The sequence below is a fragment of the Aulonocara sp. 'chitande type north' Nkhata Bay genome, linkage group LG7 (genome assembly GCF_057382095.1).
Source record: "Aulonocara sp. 'chitande type north' Nkhata Bay isolate Kocher_YH1m ecotype deep benthic linkage group LG7, A_spYH_male_GT1.1, whole genome shotgun sequence".
NCBI lineage: Eukaryota > Metazoa > Chordata > Actinopteri > Cichliformes > Cichlidae > Aulonocara > Aulonocara sp. 'chitande type north' Nkhata Bay.
Window position 1 is genome coordinate 50,385,357 of NC_141350.1, and position 18,529 is coordinate 50,403,885.

The following is an 18,529-nucleotide window of genomic DNA, read 5'->3' on the forward strand; positions in this document are numbered from 1 at the left end:
GTCGTACTAGCTTGCAAACAATGGCAATAACAATTCATCAGGGAAATATTATTTCAGGCTCACACCCAGCGAAATATCATGTATTATAGAGAAACAGTGGCATGCACTCAATCTAAAACAGTCAAGTCCAGCTCACTGTGAAGAAATACAGCTGATGCAGTCTTCGCTTTGCGGCCCTGTACACTTCAGGCACGTTGCGTGGCACGCGTGGCACTCCCCGTTACTGTCCTGGTACTCTCCTGTTAGACAGAAAGCAGGAGAAGCACACTGACTCAGAAATGAATAACCATCTGAGGTGCAGAGGTGGTTTTCATGTGCCACGGCTGAATGACTTCTGGTTTAACAAAAAAAATCTGAATGACTCAGAGATGCGAATGCATATTTCATGCTAAACTGACACATATTAATGGATTTTGCTTCTGTGTTAAATATCATTTAAATTTATGAACCAAACGTGTCAAGAATAAAATGTGGAAGACGGCCGACCGACCGTCCGTGCACTCGGTGTCAGCAGCACACGCTCCCCTCTGCAGGCTGTGACCGCTGGAACAGCTGCTGCAGTTCCATCGGCTCGGCCCCACACAGGTGAGACAGCTGGCGTCACACCTGAAGAGAGGAGCACAGAGAGTGAACAAGTGAACCCTTCACACAAAAATCCTGACCACACAAAACACACACAGAAAAAATAACTAAACCCCACTCCATACAGGCGCACAGCAACAACAAACATGAGTGCCAAAACAAGCACAAACACACGTGGAAGCCAACCACCAGAATAAGGCCTGCCACCAGCAGATAAACAAACCTCCCACACCTGAACACACACCAGTGAGCTCACCTCCTACATATCCTGTGCCCATCAGCTATCTCTGGGTTTGGTTCTGTGGCGTAGAAGCCAGCACTGCAGGAGGACACGCACCTCCACTCCTCCATCAAGTAGCCTTCTGCACAAGTGTTGCACGCCTCAACACCTGCACCTGGTGCAGCATGAGGAGAACACACACACACACACTTAACTGGATTACTGGATAAAGGACATAAAGGAGCAATGGGGCGTGAAAAGCGCTATATAAATCCAATCCATTATTATTATTATTATTATTATTATTATTAATGCAAACGGCAGCAGTAAAAAACAAAACCAAAATGTGACTTTTGACCCCCGCTCTCACCTGCACAGGTAGCGCAGGCCTGGTGACAAGGCTTGCACGCGACTTCCTGCGGGTCATGGTAGAATCCGGCTGCGCAGCTCCGCTGGCACCGGTTCCCCTGTAGACTAGAGAGGATGGAGCGAGCATGTGGCACCGTGACACACACAGTCAATCATGTGACACCAAAACGGATGAGTCACTGCTTTCATCCCACAGCAACACCACCACAAACACTCGGTGAACTGAGTCAGTGAAAGCTTTATTCCGGAAACTTCGAACTCTTTGTCCGAGATGTTTTGTCCTTTCAAGTAGCAATACAGCAAAGCGTCGATTAAGATAAACTTATCTTTCTAGAAATGTTATGATTCTGCTGAGGGTTTGTGTGTGTGTTTGCTCGCGTGTGTGAGGAGAATCAATATTCTCAGAGGCTTAGGGGAGAAGGAGTGGTGTTTACCGAGCAGTTAATTTGAGCATCATCAGAGAGTTTGTTTCACCTTGTGTGTGGTTTGCATTCTGTGCAGATGCTGTAGGAGGTGCACTTCAAGCAGTTTTCACTGCACTTTCTGCACATGTTTGCATCTGTGGGGAAATCAAACAATACGCATGGAGTATACACATCAGAGCCATTAATCAATCTTACTCACATACCTTCAACTGCAGTTATGTCAACTGACTATTCATTAGTGCAGCTGCATTCAAACCGCTCCTCTGTAACCCAGTCAAGGATTTTTTTTCTTCTGTCGCATTAATTGAATCACAAAAAATTTCACAAAACAGAACCAACCGTGGTCGAGGTAGTAGTTTTCCCCACAGATCGCTGTGCAGGTATTGGTCCCCTCAGTCAGGTGATGGCCAGGCTGACAGGAAGTGCACTGGTCACTCCGACTTCCAGTGCAGCTCTCACAGGAGGCGTAGCACCTCTTACAACGCCGACGGTCACCCCAGAATCCCCTGGGACATCCTGATACGCACAACCTATCGGACAGCCATGAACCAGAGGACACAGAGGACGAGAGGTGTTGCTATTGATTCGGAGTGGAAAAAATTATATTGCGGGTCAATTTTTGAGATGAGGACACACTCAAATAAAAACTATTTTTCACCCTCAATAAGCATGAAGCAATAATTTTGACTGAAATAAAACTGAAATACGTAGAATCAAAGATTTATTTATTCAAGTAATTAATAATTAAGAAAATGTGCTTGCTATAAACTGAATGTATACAAATGGAGTTATCTTAATTTGACCAGATTCCATTAAACGGAAATTTAACATTGTATTATGTAACAAAATTACATGGAAAATGTACATGGAAACAAATTAGATAATTTAATTTGAACAAATATTTGTTTTTAGTACAATGAAAAGCAAAAGTAATTCATAAAACCCCAAAACTACCAAGGACAGAATTACCAGACCCCTGATGCTCAGCCATGTGTCCTTTTTGCTGGATAACAGCCTGAAGTTTTCAGCAAATCTCACACTCCTCTCCTGAGCAACCCCAGCCCATTCTTCTTTGGCGAGTCTCTCAAGCTCCTCCAGATTTCATGATCTTGTGGCACCGACCTGGAGCTACAGATTTTCAGATCTGTCAGGCTCTGTGCAGACCAGTCAGTAACCGTCACTTTGGTCTCCTAGGGGTAGTCCTTCACCAGGCCCGACACATGTTTTGAGTCATTGTCATGTTAAAAAACAGCAATGATGCAGACCCAGTTTTGCTGCTGACTACTTGAGGTTTTCTTCCAAGATGGTCAAACATCCTTCTTTCTTTGTAACTTCTTCCACCTTGATGAGATTCCCAGTTCCAGACACACTGAAGCACCTCCTGCCACCATGTTTTAACTGTCAGGATGGTATTCTTTTGGTTGTTTGCCTCTCTTGTCTTTCTCCAAACATAAGCAACATCTATGTGGCCAAAGAGCTCAAGTATCAACTCACCTGACCAAAGGATGCCCGTCCAGTATGCATAGTCTTTCTCCAGGTTGTCCTTAGCATACTTCAGTCTGGCTTGAAGGTTTCTCTTCTGCGGCAGTGAAGTTATTCTTGGTCTGCAACCTCATGGCCCACTCCCGTGCCTAGTTCTAGTCACTGTCCCTTTTGAGACTATAATTCCTGATTTGGCTATTAGTTATTGATTAGAGTCTTTGCAGTTATTCTGGAGTCTCTCGCTAGTTTTCTTTCCAGGATCTTTGAAATATTTTGTTTGCTACATCTGCCAGATGTGTGGCTCTCTTTGAATGACACTCCAGTCACTGACACTCTAGAAAGGCTGTGATAACTTTGCATATCCATAAAATTAAGCTATAAAGTTAAACCACATCAGTGGTTTGTGCTGTGACTCAATGAAAAGGTCAGTTTTTCAGGGGGCTAACAAAAGAATTCATGCTTTTGAAGAAAACCAGTATGTTTAGAAATGCTCTGTCTAAAAAAAACAAAGAAAAACCTAAACTGAGAAATTTTTGACAAAAACATAAAATTTCATAAGGGGGAGGGGCATAGTAATTTTGTCCTCATGTGTAAATTACAATCATAGCCACAGAAACCTGTGAACTTCAACAACGATTTGACACAATATAAAAACCCGACTCATTTTTTAAAAGCATCTTGTGTGAGCCACATACTGTGGATCTGCCAATAGCTCTGTGCTGTGTAGTCATGCTAACCTTGTGTTGTTCTTGAACTTGAGAAAAAAGTGCAAGCATGTGACACACTGCTGCGGGCCTGGCCCCTCACAGCCATCATCACTGCATTCTGGGTCGCAGGGTCCTGCAAGGGTGAACACTCGCAAAGTCACAGCAGCATCACGTCACATCACAAGAGAGAAGTTATTCAGACTGCTGATTTTATTCTGTATTTATGTAAGAGCCTGCCACATTAAGCATACACCGCATCCCAGTTCATTAAGCTGCTGACTGAGAGGCCGGAGATAGAACAAGGGAAAGCTTAGTACTATCAAGATGCAGGGTGCATGACTCACCGCTGTATTCTTCGCTATCCGTCGGAATCTCAGCTGATCTGGCTCGCTCGCGGTGCGCAGGATACGGGCGCTCCGCTGTGCCATAAATCACCAGGGACCACTTCTCCAGCACCCCTGTGAAACAGCAGAGAGATAAGAGGCTTTGTCCCGCGAGGCCCAGCCCTGTATTTTAACTGCAGCGAGCCGAGGTTCAGTGCATGTTTCATAATATTGAGACGTTACAAAGAGGAAGAGCAGACCTAGTTTGGAGCCGTCTTTCTTCTGAGAGGGAGTATCCTGGATTTTCAAAGTCCATTCCCCCGCTGCCTGCTCCCCCCAGCAGTGAGCTGTCATGAATTCCCAGTTCTGAAATCCCTCGGTGGAGTTGTCAAGAGGCCTAAACGAAAACATTACATAATCGTGCTCACGCTGCTGCTTCATCTACTACTCGTTATATGATGATTTAAAGGATGTGTTTCCTAAAGACACAAAAGCAAAATCACCTTAATTTTTTCAGCTTTATCTGAATCAAAGATAGGAAACATGCTTCACTTCAGGAGGGCAAACCGGGTACGTGACAAATCCCTGTGTTGTGTTCTTATTCATGGCTCATAAATACATTACAGCTTCAGCTTTTTGTAAATGATTTATACATTCATATGAAAAAGCAAGCTCATCCCCTAGAAAACGCTATAGAATAAAATAGAAGCAATAAATATTCAGTCCTGTATGAAAGGGCAAATAAGAAAGATGCAGTCCTGTTTTCTAGTCATTTTCACATTTTAAAAAAATCAGTCAATCACATGGAAAAAATCTAATCGTCACAGTCCCTCTTGTCCTCCTGTGCTGACCTGTAATCCATCTTTTCTGCTTCCTGCGTGTTTTTTTCAATCTCTCCTCTCTCTGTGTATGAGTGTGGCCTTACCTGAAAAAGACTTTCAGAGCATATGTTGCTCTAAAAACCTGTATATACCTCTCAGCACTGATGGTACCTATCCAGATGTGCAACCTGCCAATTCCATAGGCGCTGATGCACACCCCATAACTATCAGAGATGCAGGCTTTTGAACTGAGCGCTGATAACAAGCTGGACGGTCTCTCGCCTCTTTAGTCCAGGGGACGCCATGTTCATGTTTTTCAAAAGGAATTTCAATTCATCTGACCACAGAACAGTTTTCCACTTTGCCTCAGTCCATTTTAAATGAGCTTTGGCTCAGAGAAGACGGGCAACATTTCTGGATCATCTTCACATATGGTTTCTTCTTTAACGGGCATTTGTGGATGGCACAGCAAACTGTTCACAGACATCAATTTCTCCAAGTCTTCCTGAGCCCATGCAGACATTTCCATGACAGCATGATGCCCGTCTTTAATGCCGGGGGGCATCCAATGTGGATTTTGGTCCGTCTCCAGATCCCTGGGAACTTTTGATGATGTCTTCACGATTTTATGTTGAAAATGTTATGTTTATCATCCAATTGTTCCACAATTTGCCTACTAAACCACTCATCTTTACTTCTGAGAGACTGCTTCTGCCATCATGCTACTGACCATTTAGCCTAATTAGTTGTAACAGCTGTTTCTTTTTAGTACAACTTGCTTTTCCATAGTTTTGGTCTTTTTGTACCAACTTTTTTGAGACTTGTTGCTGCCATCACATTCAAAATTGCTGACATAATTCATGAAATAGTAAAATTTCTCAGTTTTAGATGTTTTCTGTGTTCAACTGTGGCTAATATGTGGACTTACAACATCTGTAAATTATTCTGTTTTTATTGAACTTGTACATGACCTCTCGCATTGTTAAAGACTGTTGATTACTTCATCTGCATTAGAGATTTCTTCTGAAAACCTTAATAGATACCTATGGTCAGGTATAAGCCAAGGTCTAAACTGTTCTGTAACACTTGGAAACACTTGGAGGAAAAAAAACTTTAACTTAACTTAAATAGATTTATAAATTATTGTACATAAATTAGTCTGTTGTCTGGAAAATCATTGTGAGGTACTAATTTGAAATAAACAACACTTAATTGTTTTCGACAAGCATATAAAGAAAGACCAGGATTTTTGGAATCACATACACTTCACAGACAAATCACAGACAGAAGGCAAAAAGTGAATTCTGCTCCAGATCGTATCAGCACAGATTAGACTGGAGTCACGTCTAAATGCCCTTTGAGGAAGATTGGGAACAGGCAAGTTAAGAAAGCCCTCAAATATTTTCCAATTAAAAGAATTTTGCATATAAGGCTGGTGAAAAATGCCAAAGACTGTAAACAACGATACAAACCAGCAACAAGGAGGAAATTAAGCCTGTAATGGTAAGGGTGTGTTTACTTTTTTCCATGGAATAATATTAGATCTGAGATTTTTCTGTAGTGTCAAAAAATTTGTCTAATTATTTAAGATAAAATAAGCACCATGACTGCTCCTTTATTTCCTATGATGTCACCACAGCACATGGATCCTCATTGATTTGGCACAGATAACTGCCTTGAGGTGACTGTTGTTATGATTTGTTGTTATAAAATTGAATTTTGCACAATGTGTACAAGCTTGTAACCGGGGATTTTTCACGTGTAAGGCAAACACATTAACCACTACACCATAGTCACGCTGCCCATCCATCCATCCATTGTTTTCTGCTTATCCTTGTCAGGGTCACAAGGAGGCTGGAGCCTATCCCAGCCACCATAGGGCAGGAGGCAGGGTACACCCTGGACAGGTCGAGACAGACAACCATTCACAGTCACATTCACTCCTATGGGCAATTTAGAATGACCCATTAACTTAACCCCATTAACTGAGTGTGTAAAACTTGGTTGGGTCTGTGTTTCCACAAGCCCCGCTAGTTTAGAGACTTATTCCTCATGAAGAACGCAAGACATAACAGAACAACCAACTCGCTAACGAGGGAAGTTTGGGTCAGAACCAGCTCTTGGAGCTCACGCTCCTCACCTGACTCCAGCCCAAATCCTTCCAAGAGCAGCTTCCCTCGCAGCTATTTATTGACAAACTGTTACAATACACATCACAGCAAAAGCACCCCCCTCGTAAGACCCCTCTCGGTTACAAAGACAATGTGTGTGTGTATGTGTATGCATGTGCAAGAACATGTGTGTGTGTGTGTGTGTGTGTGTGTGTGGTGTGTGTGTGTGTGTGTGTGTGTGTGTGTCTGTATGCACGATTTCCTGCTCACCAAAAGGATCATAAAAGCAGGAAGCAACACCACAAGAAACTGATCTGTCAGATAGGATGTATCTGCAATAAAACCTCCCCCAGCACAGAGTGGCTGGAGAGGTGGTCAGAGACAAAGGAATGTCTTGATCCTATAGATTGAACTAAGACTTTACAAATTTAAGAAATACAATGACAACATTCAAGAATTAGACTTAACAGTTACTGTGATCATTAAATGCCATCTTATGTGCTGATTGTTCGATACCAGCTAATACCTTGATGCCGCACTAATTATTACCTTTTAGAAAACAAAGATCAAAAGCGTCATGAAAGTAGAACATGAGCAATTAAAATCATCCCTTTATTTGTATTTTTAAATGGTCGGTGAAGACTTATAGCTTAACACCTCTAGCGGTTGCACAGCAACTGGCTAAATACTCCAGTCTCCTTGCCATCCAGTCACGAACTCTCTGTCTGTTGTTTGGTGCTTCACAGGCGGTGCACTTCAGTTTTTTTTGTTTTTTTTTTAACCTTTTCACTGAAAACAACAGCCCACTCCTGCTTGTAACTTTGCTGGTGAGAGCAGTTAATAGGAAACCAAAACAGTAAGGTTGCAAGTAGAAACCAAAAGGATGAGCTCAAAGACATCAAAATGATCAAGGGGCTGTAGATACAGTGACCACTCAAGTACTGATTACAGCAGCTTTAAATAGTATCTCAGCAAAGGTGAAGTTGATACTTTTAACAGGTGTGTTTTATATTTCGGTGTTATATATTTCAAAAAGTACCATTATTCCTTTAATTTAACAAATGTGTCAAACTCAAACATTTGGCTTTTGAAGGATTTGATGTTTATCAGGTAATCTGCAGAAACCGTTGCTCTCGGTTACCTGTTTGCCAGCAGCTGCGACGTGGTGCCCAAAGGTGACGTGAGGGTGATGGAGAGATCACCACGGCGACCGTGGCTTATGTTAACCCGGACCACGACGTGCTCCACATAAGCGACGTGCTGCGGGGCCTTGCTGGAGCAGCCTGTAGTCTCATGCACAGACATTAGCACTGAGCCCGGATGAATAAGCCTGTCATGAGAGAAAAGAGAAAAAAGAGACGCAGGGAGTAGTGGAGATAAAAGAACAGACGGAAAACAAGAAGCGCAAGAGAAAGTTACGAGGAGAGCCGCGGTAAGGAAAATGACACCCATTAAAGTACGACCGCGAATCAGTGTGAAAGAAATCAATTCCAGAAGAGAGACAGAAATAGATAACGTGCGATAAAAGGGGAGGAATCAAGGAAAGCCCTGAGTCGAAGCAGAGATCTCTGATACCTGCTCAGCTGGATGGCAGCCTCCTCCGCACATTCATGCTGTGAGGGGACTTGTTTCCAGCGCTCTGCCTCCTTCACCATGCTCTCAGCATCCAGCAGGCCAAAGCCGTACAGGTGGCTCACTAACAGACACCAGCACATCCCCAAACACACACACTGCACATTAGCCGGGGCATAGAGAAGGCACTGTAGCTTATAAATGACTTCACACACTCCCGAGACTTTGTAGGCGTTTATCGCTCTTCTGCTCACAGTACCTCATTAGTTTGTATGCTCGCTGCTTTATAGTTCCCCCAAAAAAGAGCTGAGAGGAACATTTACTAAAATATGCTTATCAAGTCAGGGGATTCTTCTTTTTTATTTATTTATTTATTTTTGGCTGGCAAATATTAAAATAGACAATGTGGAATTAGAAAATCAGCAGAGATCCGATGGGAGTACCTTTGTATCCGGCTCCATTTACACGCCAGTCAGGAGCACTGAGATGATGAGCTTTTGATGTACAGACAATAATGTGCTGCAAATCCCTCCAGGTTAGCAAGGGGCTGAACGTTCAAGAGAAGGAAACCACATGCTCTCATCACCCGATTGCACAAATTGATCTGAACACGAGCTGCATGTATGGATGCTGTTATTAGAGGGCTGCTTACTTGGCTTCCAAGGTGAGAGCAATGACACCGGCAGCTACAGAGGCGGCGAGGGAAGTCCCTGACTGGGCCGTGCTGCAGCTCTGCTGTGGACCCACGGTCACCTGTGGAGGAAACCACTTATATTTATTTTTTTATATTCACCCACTATTAACATGAACAGCACAGAACTGCTCTTTTTTGTTGACTCTGCTTGACTGTATGTGTAGTTTTTGCACATCAAATCATTTTGGAAAGCATTCAAATGACTGGCAAGAATTAACTAGGAGGATTCAGCATTAATGTGATCAATATTTAGGATTTAGGTTATGGATTTGCTATAAATTAGCTAATTAATCCTGTCTGGTTTCTTACCCTTCATTTCTTTATATTTTCTTGGGAAAATGGGAAATAGTGATTTATTGAAACATGTGCAAAACATGCCTGAGCTGTCCACTTGGACAGTTTCCTCAACATTTTTAAGGACATGCTGCAAACCATATGACATGTTTTCCCGTAATGGCTCTCTGAGAATCACTTCACTGGTGCAGATATTCTATTTTTATCTGAAACTCTATTATCTTTGGATTTTTAGTACTCAACTAAAGCAACAACAAAACGAAACAAAAGAGGCAACAAATTATGTGCTTAAAGATACAAGAATAAATTTGGTTTTTGCTAAGTTGCCTGTTATATAAAGACTACTTGAAAAATATTTTAAAAAATAAAATACAAATCTGGCTCCTTGGAAATGAATTGCAGCTCAGGACAGTGCTGTATATTGTAGAATATGGGCCTGGTTAACCAGCAACTGGAACACACTCACCTGTTTCCAAACACCAGTTAGGTAACATTTGTCATAAAGTAGCTTAATTTTTAAGTTTGCAGACACAAGATCACTCACAGAGACAAAAGCAACAATTTAACAAAAGTGTCAGAGTGACAAAAATTAATCAAGATAATGCATTTTGTAGAAAGAAAAATTAGAAATACTGGCAAACACAGTACACATAATTAGATTTTTTTTGTTTTGTGTGTCGGTTGAGAAAACAAAATGGAAAACATGTAAGCCTGAGGCCAGAGAAGCAGCTCTCAGTCAAATTACTCTAATCAGCTACCCAACTCTGTTTACCCACAATGTCTGAAAATCACATGACATGATAGAAGTATTTGGCATTTTCTACACTCAGACAGTGATTTCATTCCAATTTTATTCCATTTTAATGCCTACTGGATTCTCCTTTATTACCTTTACGTGCAAAATCTGTATGTTATCCTAATAATTTTCACTTACTCTGATTTGTGTTAGTATAGAGTAACTACTATCCTTTGTCCATGGTGATGTGCCATAAACCGGGGGGGGGGGGGGGGGGAGCTTCCAGTTAGATAGACAAAACAAAAGAGTGAAATCTGGTTTTCACAAAACATATTTCACACAACATTAGGAAATTTTCCTCGGGCCGTTCTAGTATGTTAATATTATACTGCTGACTGAGTTCTGACGACATACACCACAGTTCTTGTAATGGCTTTTAATTAATGAAAATTAAAGCTCTAAGAATAAACATGAAAACAAAATCATTTGTTGTTGCGGGTTTGAACGAGCAGCTCCTCTCCGTGACTTCACAAGTTCAGCTTTGTTCTGCAGAGACAAAAGTTCACAGAGCCTCCGTCTTGGGCATATTTAGTTGATTGACAGGTGTCTCAGACTATCACACTCAGCAGACGTTGCATGCCCCCCCCCCCCCAACACCACTGCCCAAAGCCAATGCTTAATATCCCAAATGTGTATTTTCTGGCTTTGAGCAGCTGGCAAGATGCCGGTGAATGTTAAATCCAACTACTCTAAGACATCCAGTGTCATCATCAGAAACAGTGCAAAAATGACTTTTAAATTAGCAGTTAATATAATTTTATTATCTAAATAACTTCATGCCCTCTGAGTGGTAAATGCCGTGCAAACATTAATGTCATAACACGACAAATATCTCGTAATCTGTGTTCAGGAGAAGCAACTGGAGTTTAGTCAGTATCACTGCATTGCATTGCTTCACTTCTTCCTCTTATTGTAAAATAATAATTGCTTTTGGAAATTTATGTCTAAAATATTAAATATTTAAAGGAATTATATAACCTCTTACAGAGAGTAGACCATTGTTTTTCTTGTTTTTCTTCTTGTCTGTAAAAAACTGCATATTTTGCATGATTTAATAGCTTGTATATCACAAGTTATCAAGTTGTCTCCACAACACCGTGAGACACGTTACCAGTTGCTCATGTTTCTGTGAAGGAATTCTGGCCTACAACATTGCTTCATTTCATTTTGGGGGGGCATTTGTTCATGCACGGCTCTTTTGAAGTCCCACCACAGCATTTCAATCCGGTTAAGGTCCGGACTTTGACTGGGCCATTGCAACACCGTGATTCTTTTCTCTCTGAGCCTTTCTATTGTAGATTTGCTGCTGTGCTTAGGATCATTGTCCTGACCCAGGAGTCCAACACACATACACACTGGACATACTGAATACTTTGTAATAAAGGAGAGTTCATGGTTGGCTCAAGGACAGCAAGGTGCCCAGAGCTCTTGTGGTTCATTGAGTTGCAACTTTTGCAAACTTCAGCCTCTGAGATTCCACAGTGCAAACTACTAATAGTTAACAGAAATGTTGCCTTTCGCAACATATTTTTTAGATTCGGCAACTTGTGTTTGTGTCTATATGAATGTTGCTTTGGATTGAGGCGAGAAAATGTTTTTCCAGCATCTGGGTAAAGCTATTTTCAACAGACTGATGGCAGGAGAGCATGGCTGCTCACTACGGTGGAAGAAAAGAATCATGTGAATCTTAATTAAGTTCTCTGTTAGCAACACTCACCATCTCCTCTCTGTCCCATCCGCCGTACGCCGTTGCCAGCGTGGAGGGGCACGGCTCCAGGTAATCTGGCTGGCTTCCATGCTGAGTGCTGCTGCTGATAGAGATAGTGTAAATACTGTTGCTGTAGCCGTCACAGGAGCAGTAGTCACCTCTTTCCCCTCCGTTTCCTGACGGCCAAACAAAGATGGAGCCCCTCCCTTGCCGGCCCTGAGATTATTTGGGTAAAGCAGACAGAGGAGATTAATTTATTTATGATATTTACATATTGATGTTGAGGAAAAAAACAGAACAGCTCTTGCAGTAAATATACAGCCGCAGGTGGGACACAGACATAAACAAACACAGCCACACTTTTTTCTCTCACTGTTTGAACGCTGTCCTGTAAAACAAGACGAGTCAGAGGTCCAGGTCCATCCAGAGTGGCCCCGTCATCTTTTGGGCCCCAGCCGGCTAAGTAAACATCAATATACCCTGAACTGAAGCTAAGCGACTGGGCCTCCACGATGTCTGTTACATCTCCATCCAGCATTCGGATGCCTGGGGGAAAAGGATAGCACCAAAGCGATGATAAAGTTTGAATCCCCTACTGTATCTACAAAACTTTGCCTTTCACGAAGTCCTTCGGCGTGCGAGTTTCATGGCGTCACATGGACTCACCGCCTATGCGTGCGTGGAAAGAAACTCCAACGGTGCACCGAGAGCTATTTGCAGCCGCAGCAACCACCCCTGCGCACTGTGTCCCATGGCTTCGAAGAAAGGAGGAGAACATCAGAACGCGAGGTTAAATGCATATGCATGAGGAGAAGACGGGCTATTTCCGTTACATCAAGCTATGCGAAGACAGAATTTAGACTGGGGACTTTGCATATCCATACATGCATGTAATTACTGGAAAACGGAAAGGGAAAGCATGCATTAATTAGAGTTCTGGATTATGACACGGAAGCTGCAAAGCAGGTGCAAAGACAATTCCAGAGATACAAAGTACTCACTTGTTAACAGCACTGGTAGAAGAACGATCTTGGTCTTGTCCGTTCACATCAAAGCTGGCAAAAGGATCCTAAATCAGATAGATACTAAGTAGCGGCACATAACACCATGCCAGCAGCTATCTGACTGTATTTCATCAGACAAATCACAAAGAGCATTATTCACCAGCCCACTCAACAGCTAAGTGGATCAGACGTTTAATGTCCATTCCAATACTCTTAGCTGGCCTTTCCAAACCTTTGGCCCAAAAACCCTGCTCGCAATATCTGTCTGAGCTCTTACACTAAGAGCTCTGCCAAACTGCTTATGATTAATGTCCCCTTCCCAAGAAGAGTGTCCCATCCCAGGGCACTTACATAATTTGGCTTCAGATCCGGATGCTCTCTCTCGATGCCATCATCTAGGACAGACACCACCACACCCTTCCCAGTGTACCCTCTCCTCCAGGCCGCTGCAATGTTCATGTGAGACTGGCAGGCTTTGGAGTCACTGCACTGCTGTGGAGCGAAATAGTGGGACATTCAGCTTCACCCTCAGGAGTAAAGAATAAATGTGGGTCTATTTTAGGCTCTGTCTGTCTGTCTGGGTTTGTGTGTGTTTGTGTGTCTATGTTTCAGACTTGAGCATGGCAAAGGAAAACAAAACAAAACAATCTGACTCACAATGTACCACAGGCGGTTCCACACTGGGTCGCTGAAGTCCTGCATGTGGTCGCTGGACTGATGGTGCGTAGCAGGGAGGAGCTCTCTCCTCATGGGGATAGGAGAGATATGACCGGCTCTGGAGATCCTCTTTACTCTTCTCTGGACCACCTGCTGCTTGAGCCATTCCACCTTAAAAGGAACATTTGTACAGATGTTTATGTCTACTTTTTTGGATCCATTGTGAAATATTTCAGCAGCTATATTGCATTTACTGCGCTGGCAAAAAACAATTATGTTCTCAAGAGGAGGGGCCCTGACACTGTACCTCTGGTTGATACTCTGATGACTTATCAAAGACAAAGGGCACAAACGTAATCAGTGCAAGCTAATGACTTGCACGCTCTTCGTTCAACAACAAAAAACCCACAATCCCAAATTGCTGCAACATGCAGCTGTCTCACTGAAATATAAACACATCCTGATCATTCTGTAAATTGCTCATATAACACTGTTTTAAGGTCAAAATGGTAACTTTGTTCAGTGAAGTATCACAAAGTGTGGACGCTAAACTTTTCCGCTAGGGCCTTTATGAGGCTAATATCTGCTCTTAGTTGTTAAAAGGTTTTAAATTTGGTGCAAATTCAGAAGTTTTTAATTGTTTTTATTCCTGCAAAACTAATTACATTTCTTGGTTCTGTTAATGGTTGTTAGGGTCTCTGAGTTCATTTATCAGATACGTGCTAATGTGCTCTGAAACTCCTGAACAGCTCCATGTTACAGCTGCCATTATAATCCTGCATTGATGTTAGAATCCATCCATCCATTCGCTTCCGCTTATCCTTTTCAGGGTCGCGGGGGGCGCTGGAGCCTATCCCAGCTGTCATACGGCGAGAGGCGGGGTACACCCTGGACAGGTCGCCAGTCTGTCGCAGGGTCAACACACAGGGACAGACAACCATTCGCACTCTCATTCACTCGCACCTAGTGGCAATTTGGATTATCCGATTAACCTATCCCCACAAGCTGCATGTCTTTGGACGGTGGGAGGAAGCCGGAGCACACAGAAAGACCTGATGGTGGAATTGAACTCAGGACCTTCTTGCTGTGCGGCAACAGTGCTAACCACCGTGCCACCGTGCTGCCCATGTTAGAATTCAGTTTTAAAAAAATACCGTGCTTAGTAAAGCTGCAAACATGGCTCCACCAAAGAAGCAGTTTCCTGTTCCTGAGCCGTTATAGGGCACTTATTGAAATTCCTGAAAATTCACAATAATACAATAATAGTGTTCGCGTTGGACACTTTTTTTTTTAACTTCTGTGATTCTTTCTCAGGAATTTTCACTGTTATGTATGATGTATCAAATCATGTTATGGTTAAAGGCTGTATTTAGCTTTACTTTTGTTGGCCAGCAGGGGGAGCCTCCTCTGTTTTGCAATAGTCCAGTTGTATAGAAGTCAACATAAAAATAACCCTTTGTCTCTTACACCACAGTAAACTCATTGCAGTTGAGTTTCTGTGTTGTGCTTTTTGTGTTTTTGAGGTTTCACTGAATACAAAATTATGTTCACTTATAAATTGTGATCTCCATTAGAATCAAAACAGATAACAAACATAGAAGGTTATGATTCTGGGCCTTTCCTTAGCGTGCCACGTTGATGTAGGAGAAGTGAGTGGTCCCTTGAATTCTTAATCAGATTCATCCTCCATTTTAAAAAAACTCAGCTTGAGGCAACATTCATCTTCAATATACAGTTCATAGGTCATACAGTCTGAATTATATTATGTTAGTGTGTTGTGATTTCAGACACTACTCGATTATACATGAACAAAAATGTTGGTACAAAGTGACATTAATGCTAAAAAGTCTGACGTACGCTAAATGTTGTGAAAAAGATGAATCCCTAGCTGTTTACTAAATGTAAACTCAAAAGCTCCTTGGATGGTTCCCTTTCCCAAGTTGGAAAAAAGTCCTCCTGGCAAACACTGACACTACTATCGACTATGTTCTTTAACTTCTGAAGGTGGAAGACAAAGAAAGTGTGATTTTGTGTGTAACCAGATAACACTGGGAGTTGCTTAGAACCTGTCTGATTGTACTATATGCCCAAGCTGCTTATTGATACTATAAGAATTTGATGCAACCCTGAACACCTTGTTGATCTTTAAGGACTTCTGACATCTTTAGGTGTTGTTAGTGTTCGTGCACACAAAGCTGTAATGTGAGGGGAGGGACCAGAACAATGAACATGTGTCCCTATGTGTACGTGGAGTGTACGGAGGGGACATGATGCTGCTGATTAATAATCCAGTAGCTTCCCCGTCCTACTCATATCTCATTACTATACCTTGGTCTCCTTGGCGACGCGATCAGTCACTTCTTTGTTGCCTATTTTGGATTGATTCGCCGTCTCGTGATGGCGAAAACTGTAATGCCTCTTCAGGTCTCCAATCTGGTGAAAACACACATCAGATCCTCGAAATGATTTTGTTTGGAGGTGGAGGCGTGCTGCTCGTTCTGCTCTGCTACTGTGCAAAGCAGCTTTTTAATTATTAAATTGCTCGTGGTGTCTTTTATTAACACGGCTACCTTATACCTCTGATAGTTTTACAGCCCAGGGCAACCTGAGCCAAAAGGTTTCAGCCACACTGCTGCTCATCTGTGTACTGGTGTAGCTGCACATACCACGTCACTGTGTGCATTCTATAATGTATGTCAGCTAATATTTTTATACAAGCGCAGTCCACTGAGTAATGACTAGTTAATAAAACACATGACAGCTCACACTATTGCAAGAGAACAACAAATTATGCCTTTAAATATTTCATTAATATCCTTTTAGTGAAATAATTACTTTTTGATTTTCAACCTCAGGAATATAAGATTACTGTAAAGCAGTCTTTTTAGTTTGAATGGGTCTCTCTGGTTCCTATCACCTGCTGTGAAAACTGAACATCTATCCCATGTGCAATAAAGTACAGCATGCTATTTCTTTGGAGTTTAACTGTTACTTTATGAAAGTGTAGAAAAATTAGTCTGAAAGGAGTGCAACTAATGCAGCAGTGGCTCATAGAGAAGCAACTTTGGATTATGGTTGTTGGTTAAGTTCCCAGCACTAGCACTGCCTGTAGTGTGTCTTTGAGCGTGTGTGTTCTCATTGCTCATTTCTGGGCTAAATGCAGAGGTCAAATTCTTGTTGAAAAACATGCTGGTGGTCATGATTTATTTATTTATGAATGTATCTGTTCATCTGCTGCTTCTTTAAATCTTTAGCAGATATAATTCATTCGTCCCTGGACGGCTGACCAGACAGTGCAGACAGATATCAACAGCTTTTGATGCAATCCTAAAAAAATATTAGTAAAGCCATTAGTGGCTCCACAGTTAGATTTGTCCAATATTTCCAGTTTTCCAATAAATGAAACTTCCAAATGCAAGTCTGGTAATTGTGTAAATAATTGCCCTCTTCATGTTTGAGGGCACTCACCTGTCCCATGTTAGTAAATCCATATTTCTCTGCTATCCTGTTCACAGATTCGAGGTCCCCTCTTATTTTTATCGCCCAGTCGTTTGTATAAATCGTTGCGTGGCAAAGCTGGAGGAGAGTTCCCATCCACAGCGCAATAAAACGCGCCATTGCTGCTTATTTCTCTCGGTAAATAGCCGGTGCCCAGGTGTTTCACGAGCTGTCCCCGCACTCTGTTCTGCTGCAGATGCTTCTCATTGCGGGAAATCCGCTGGCTCAAAGACGCAGGATGCACCCGATGTTCTGCCGGCTGAAGTTGTGAAGACTTGACTCCTTCACTGACTACAAGCTTCTATCAAATTACTTCAATATGGAGGCCGGGGATCAGCTACAGTCTGTCCTTTATTGGGATCTGATCTGTGGGTTATACTTTACTTCTATAGATCTTTTCTTTTCTTTACTCTTTGCAAATACTGTAAAATGAATGAGCTGTCTGTATTTAAAAAAAAAAATAGAAAGCTCAAGTAATCAGACGTGATATATATTAGAGGAAAAAGACCCTGTTGGCATAAGTTTGACCTGTACTTTCATTAAGCAATAGACAGAAACATATAGAAACAACAACATCAACATTTTCACTTCATAATTGCAGGACCATCTGGGCAATGAACGATGAAATACTGGAAGTTTTTTCTGTAATTTTACACATTTATGCTCTACAGTTCAAGCCTGAAAAGTCTTGATAGATGGCCAATGATGTAAAATGACATCCTCCCTGCTCTAGGTGGTATATTTAAGTTGAATTCTTTTGTGACTTACCTGTTTGGATGATTGAGTTAGAGATATCAAGGCATAGGCAGCTCTAGCCAGCAGGTGCTGCTAGGCCTCAACTCCATTAAACCAAGCAACTGAAGTGGATCTCTCTGCTGTATTTGTGCCATTGTGAGACTTTTTACTGAATTATCTTACTAATATTATTAATTGTTCTTGATTATTTGTCTATCTTTTATTAGCCAAATTATTATGTCTGTGTGTTGCATGCATACAATTTGTGGACATAGCTTGCTAACCAAGCTAACTAGCATTACCTGAAGAATTAGCATTAACAACAGCCAAAATGTTAGCGTTGAGGGTTCAAAACAAAATGTCCAAAACTAATAGGTGATGTCAGAGTGGCTATGTACAGTACATATTTTATACTGTCTATGGCTGAGAAACAAAAGATGCATGCTGAAGAATAGGAAGGGTGGGCTTTATACAGGAAGTACTGGAGCAGGTGTCTCCATCTACCTGCTGCAGCATAGAAATATTTATTTA

General features: G+C 42.0%; 1 protein-coding gene across 2 annotated transcripts in view; it reads right to left on the minus strand.

Moving 5' to 3' along the window:
• pcsk5a (proprotein convertase subtilisin/kexin type 5a) overlaps positions 1–17,474 on the minus strand; it is a 40,612-nt gene extending 23,138 nt beyond the window's left edge. Inside the window, exons 1-21 of one of the 2 annotated variants that reach the window (XM_086301083.1) lie at positions 17,234–17,474; positions 16,094–16,198; positions 13,766–13,936; positions 13,460–13,600; positions 13,106–13,173; positions 12,771–12,859; positions 12,478–12,650; positions 12,114–12,320; positions 9,265–9,365; positions 9,056–9,159; positions 8,616–8,736; positions 8,182–8,370; positions 4,369–4,505; positions 4,130–4,243; positions 3,816–3,918; positions 1,936–2,126; positions 1,646–1,730; positions 1,173–1,276; positions 839–977; positions 491–606; positions 137–239 (exon numbers count right to left, since the gene is read on the minus strand). In XM_086301083.1, coding sequence (XP_086157209.1) covers positions 137–239; positions 491–606; positions 839–977; positions 1,173–1,276; positions 1,646–1,730; positions 1,936–2,126; positions 3,816–3,918; positions 4,130–4,243; positions 4,369–4,505; positions 8,182–8,370; positions 8,616–8,736; positions 9,056–9,159; positions 9,265–9,365; positions 12,114–12,320; positions 12,478–12,650; positions 12,771–12,859; positions 13,106–13,173; positions 13,460–13,600; positions 13,766–13,936; positions 16,094–16,198; positions 17,234–17,383 — 2,711 coding nt within the window. In that variant the 5' untranslated portion in view covers positions 17,384–17,474. Of the gene's footprint in view, positions 1–136; positions 240–490; positions 607–838; positions 978–1,172; positions 1,277–1,645; positions 1,731–1,935; positions 2,127–3,815; positions 3,919–4,129; positions 4,244–4,368; positions 4,506–8,181; positions 8,371–8,615; positions 8,737–9,055; positions 9,160–9,264; positions 9,366–12,113; positions 12,321–12,477; positions 12,651–12,770; positions 12,860–13,105; positions 13,174–13,459; positions 13,601–13,765; positions 13,937–16,093; positions 16,199–17,233 lie in introns of those variants that run through there. The other variant, XM_086301082.1, reaches the window with a different exon arrangement.
• Positions 17,475–18,529: the final 1,055 nt, after the last annotated feature.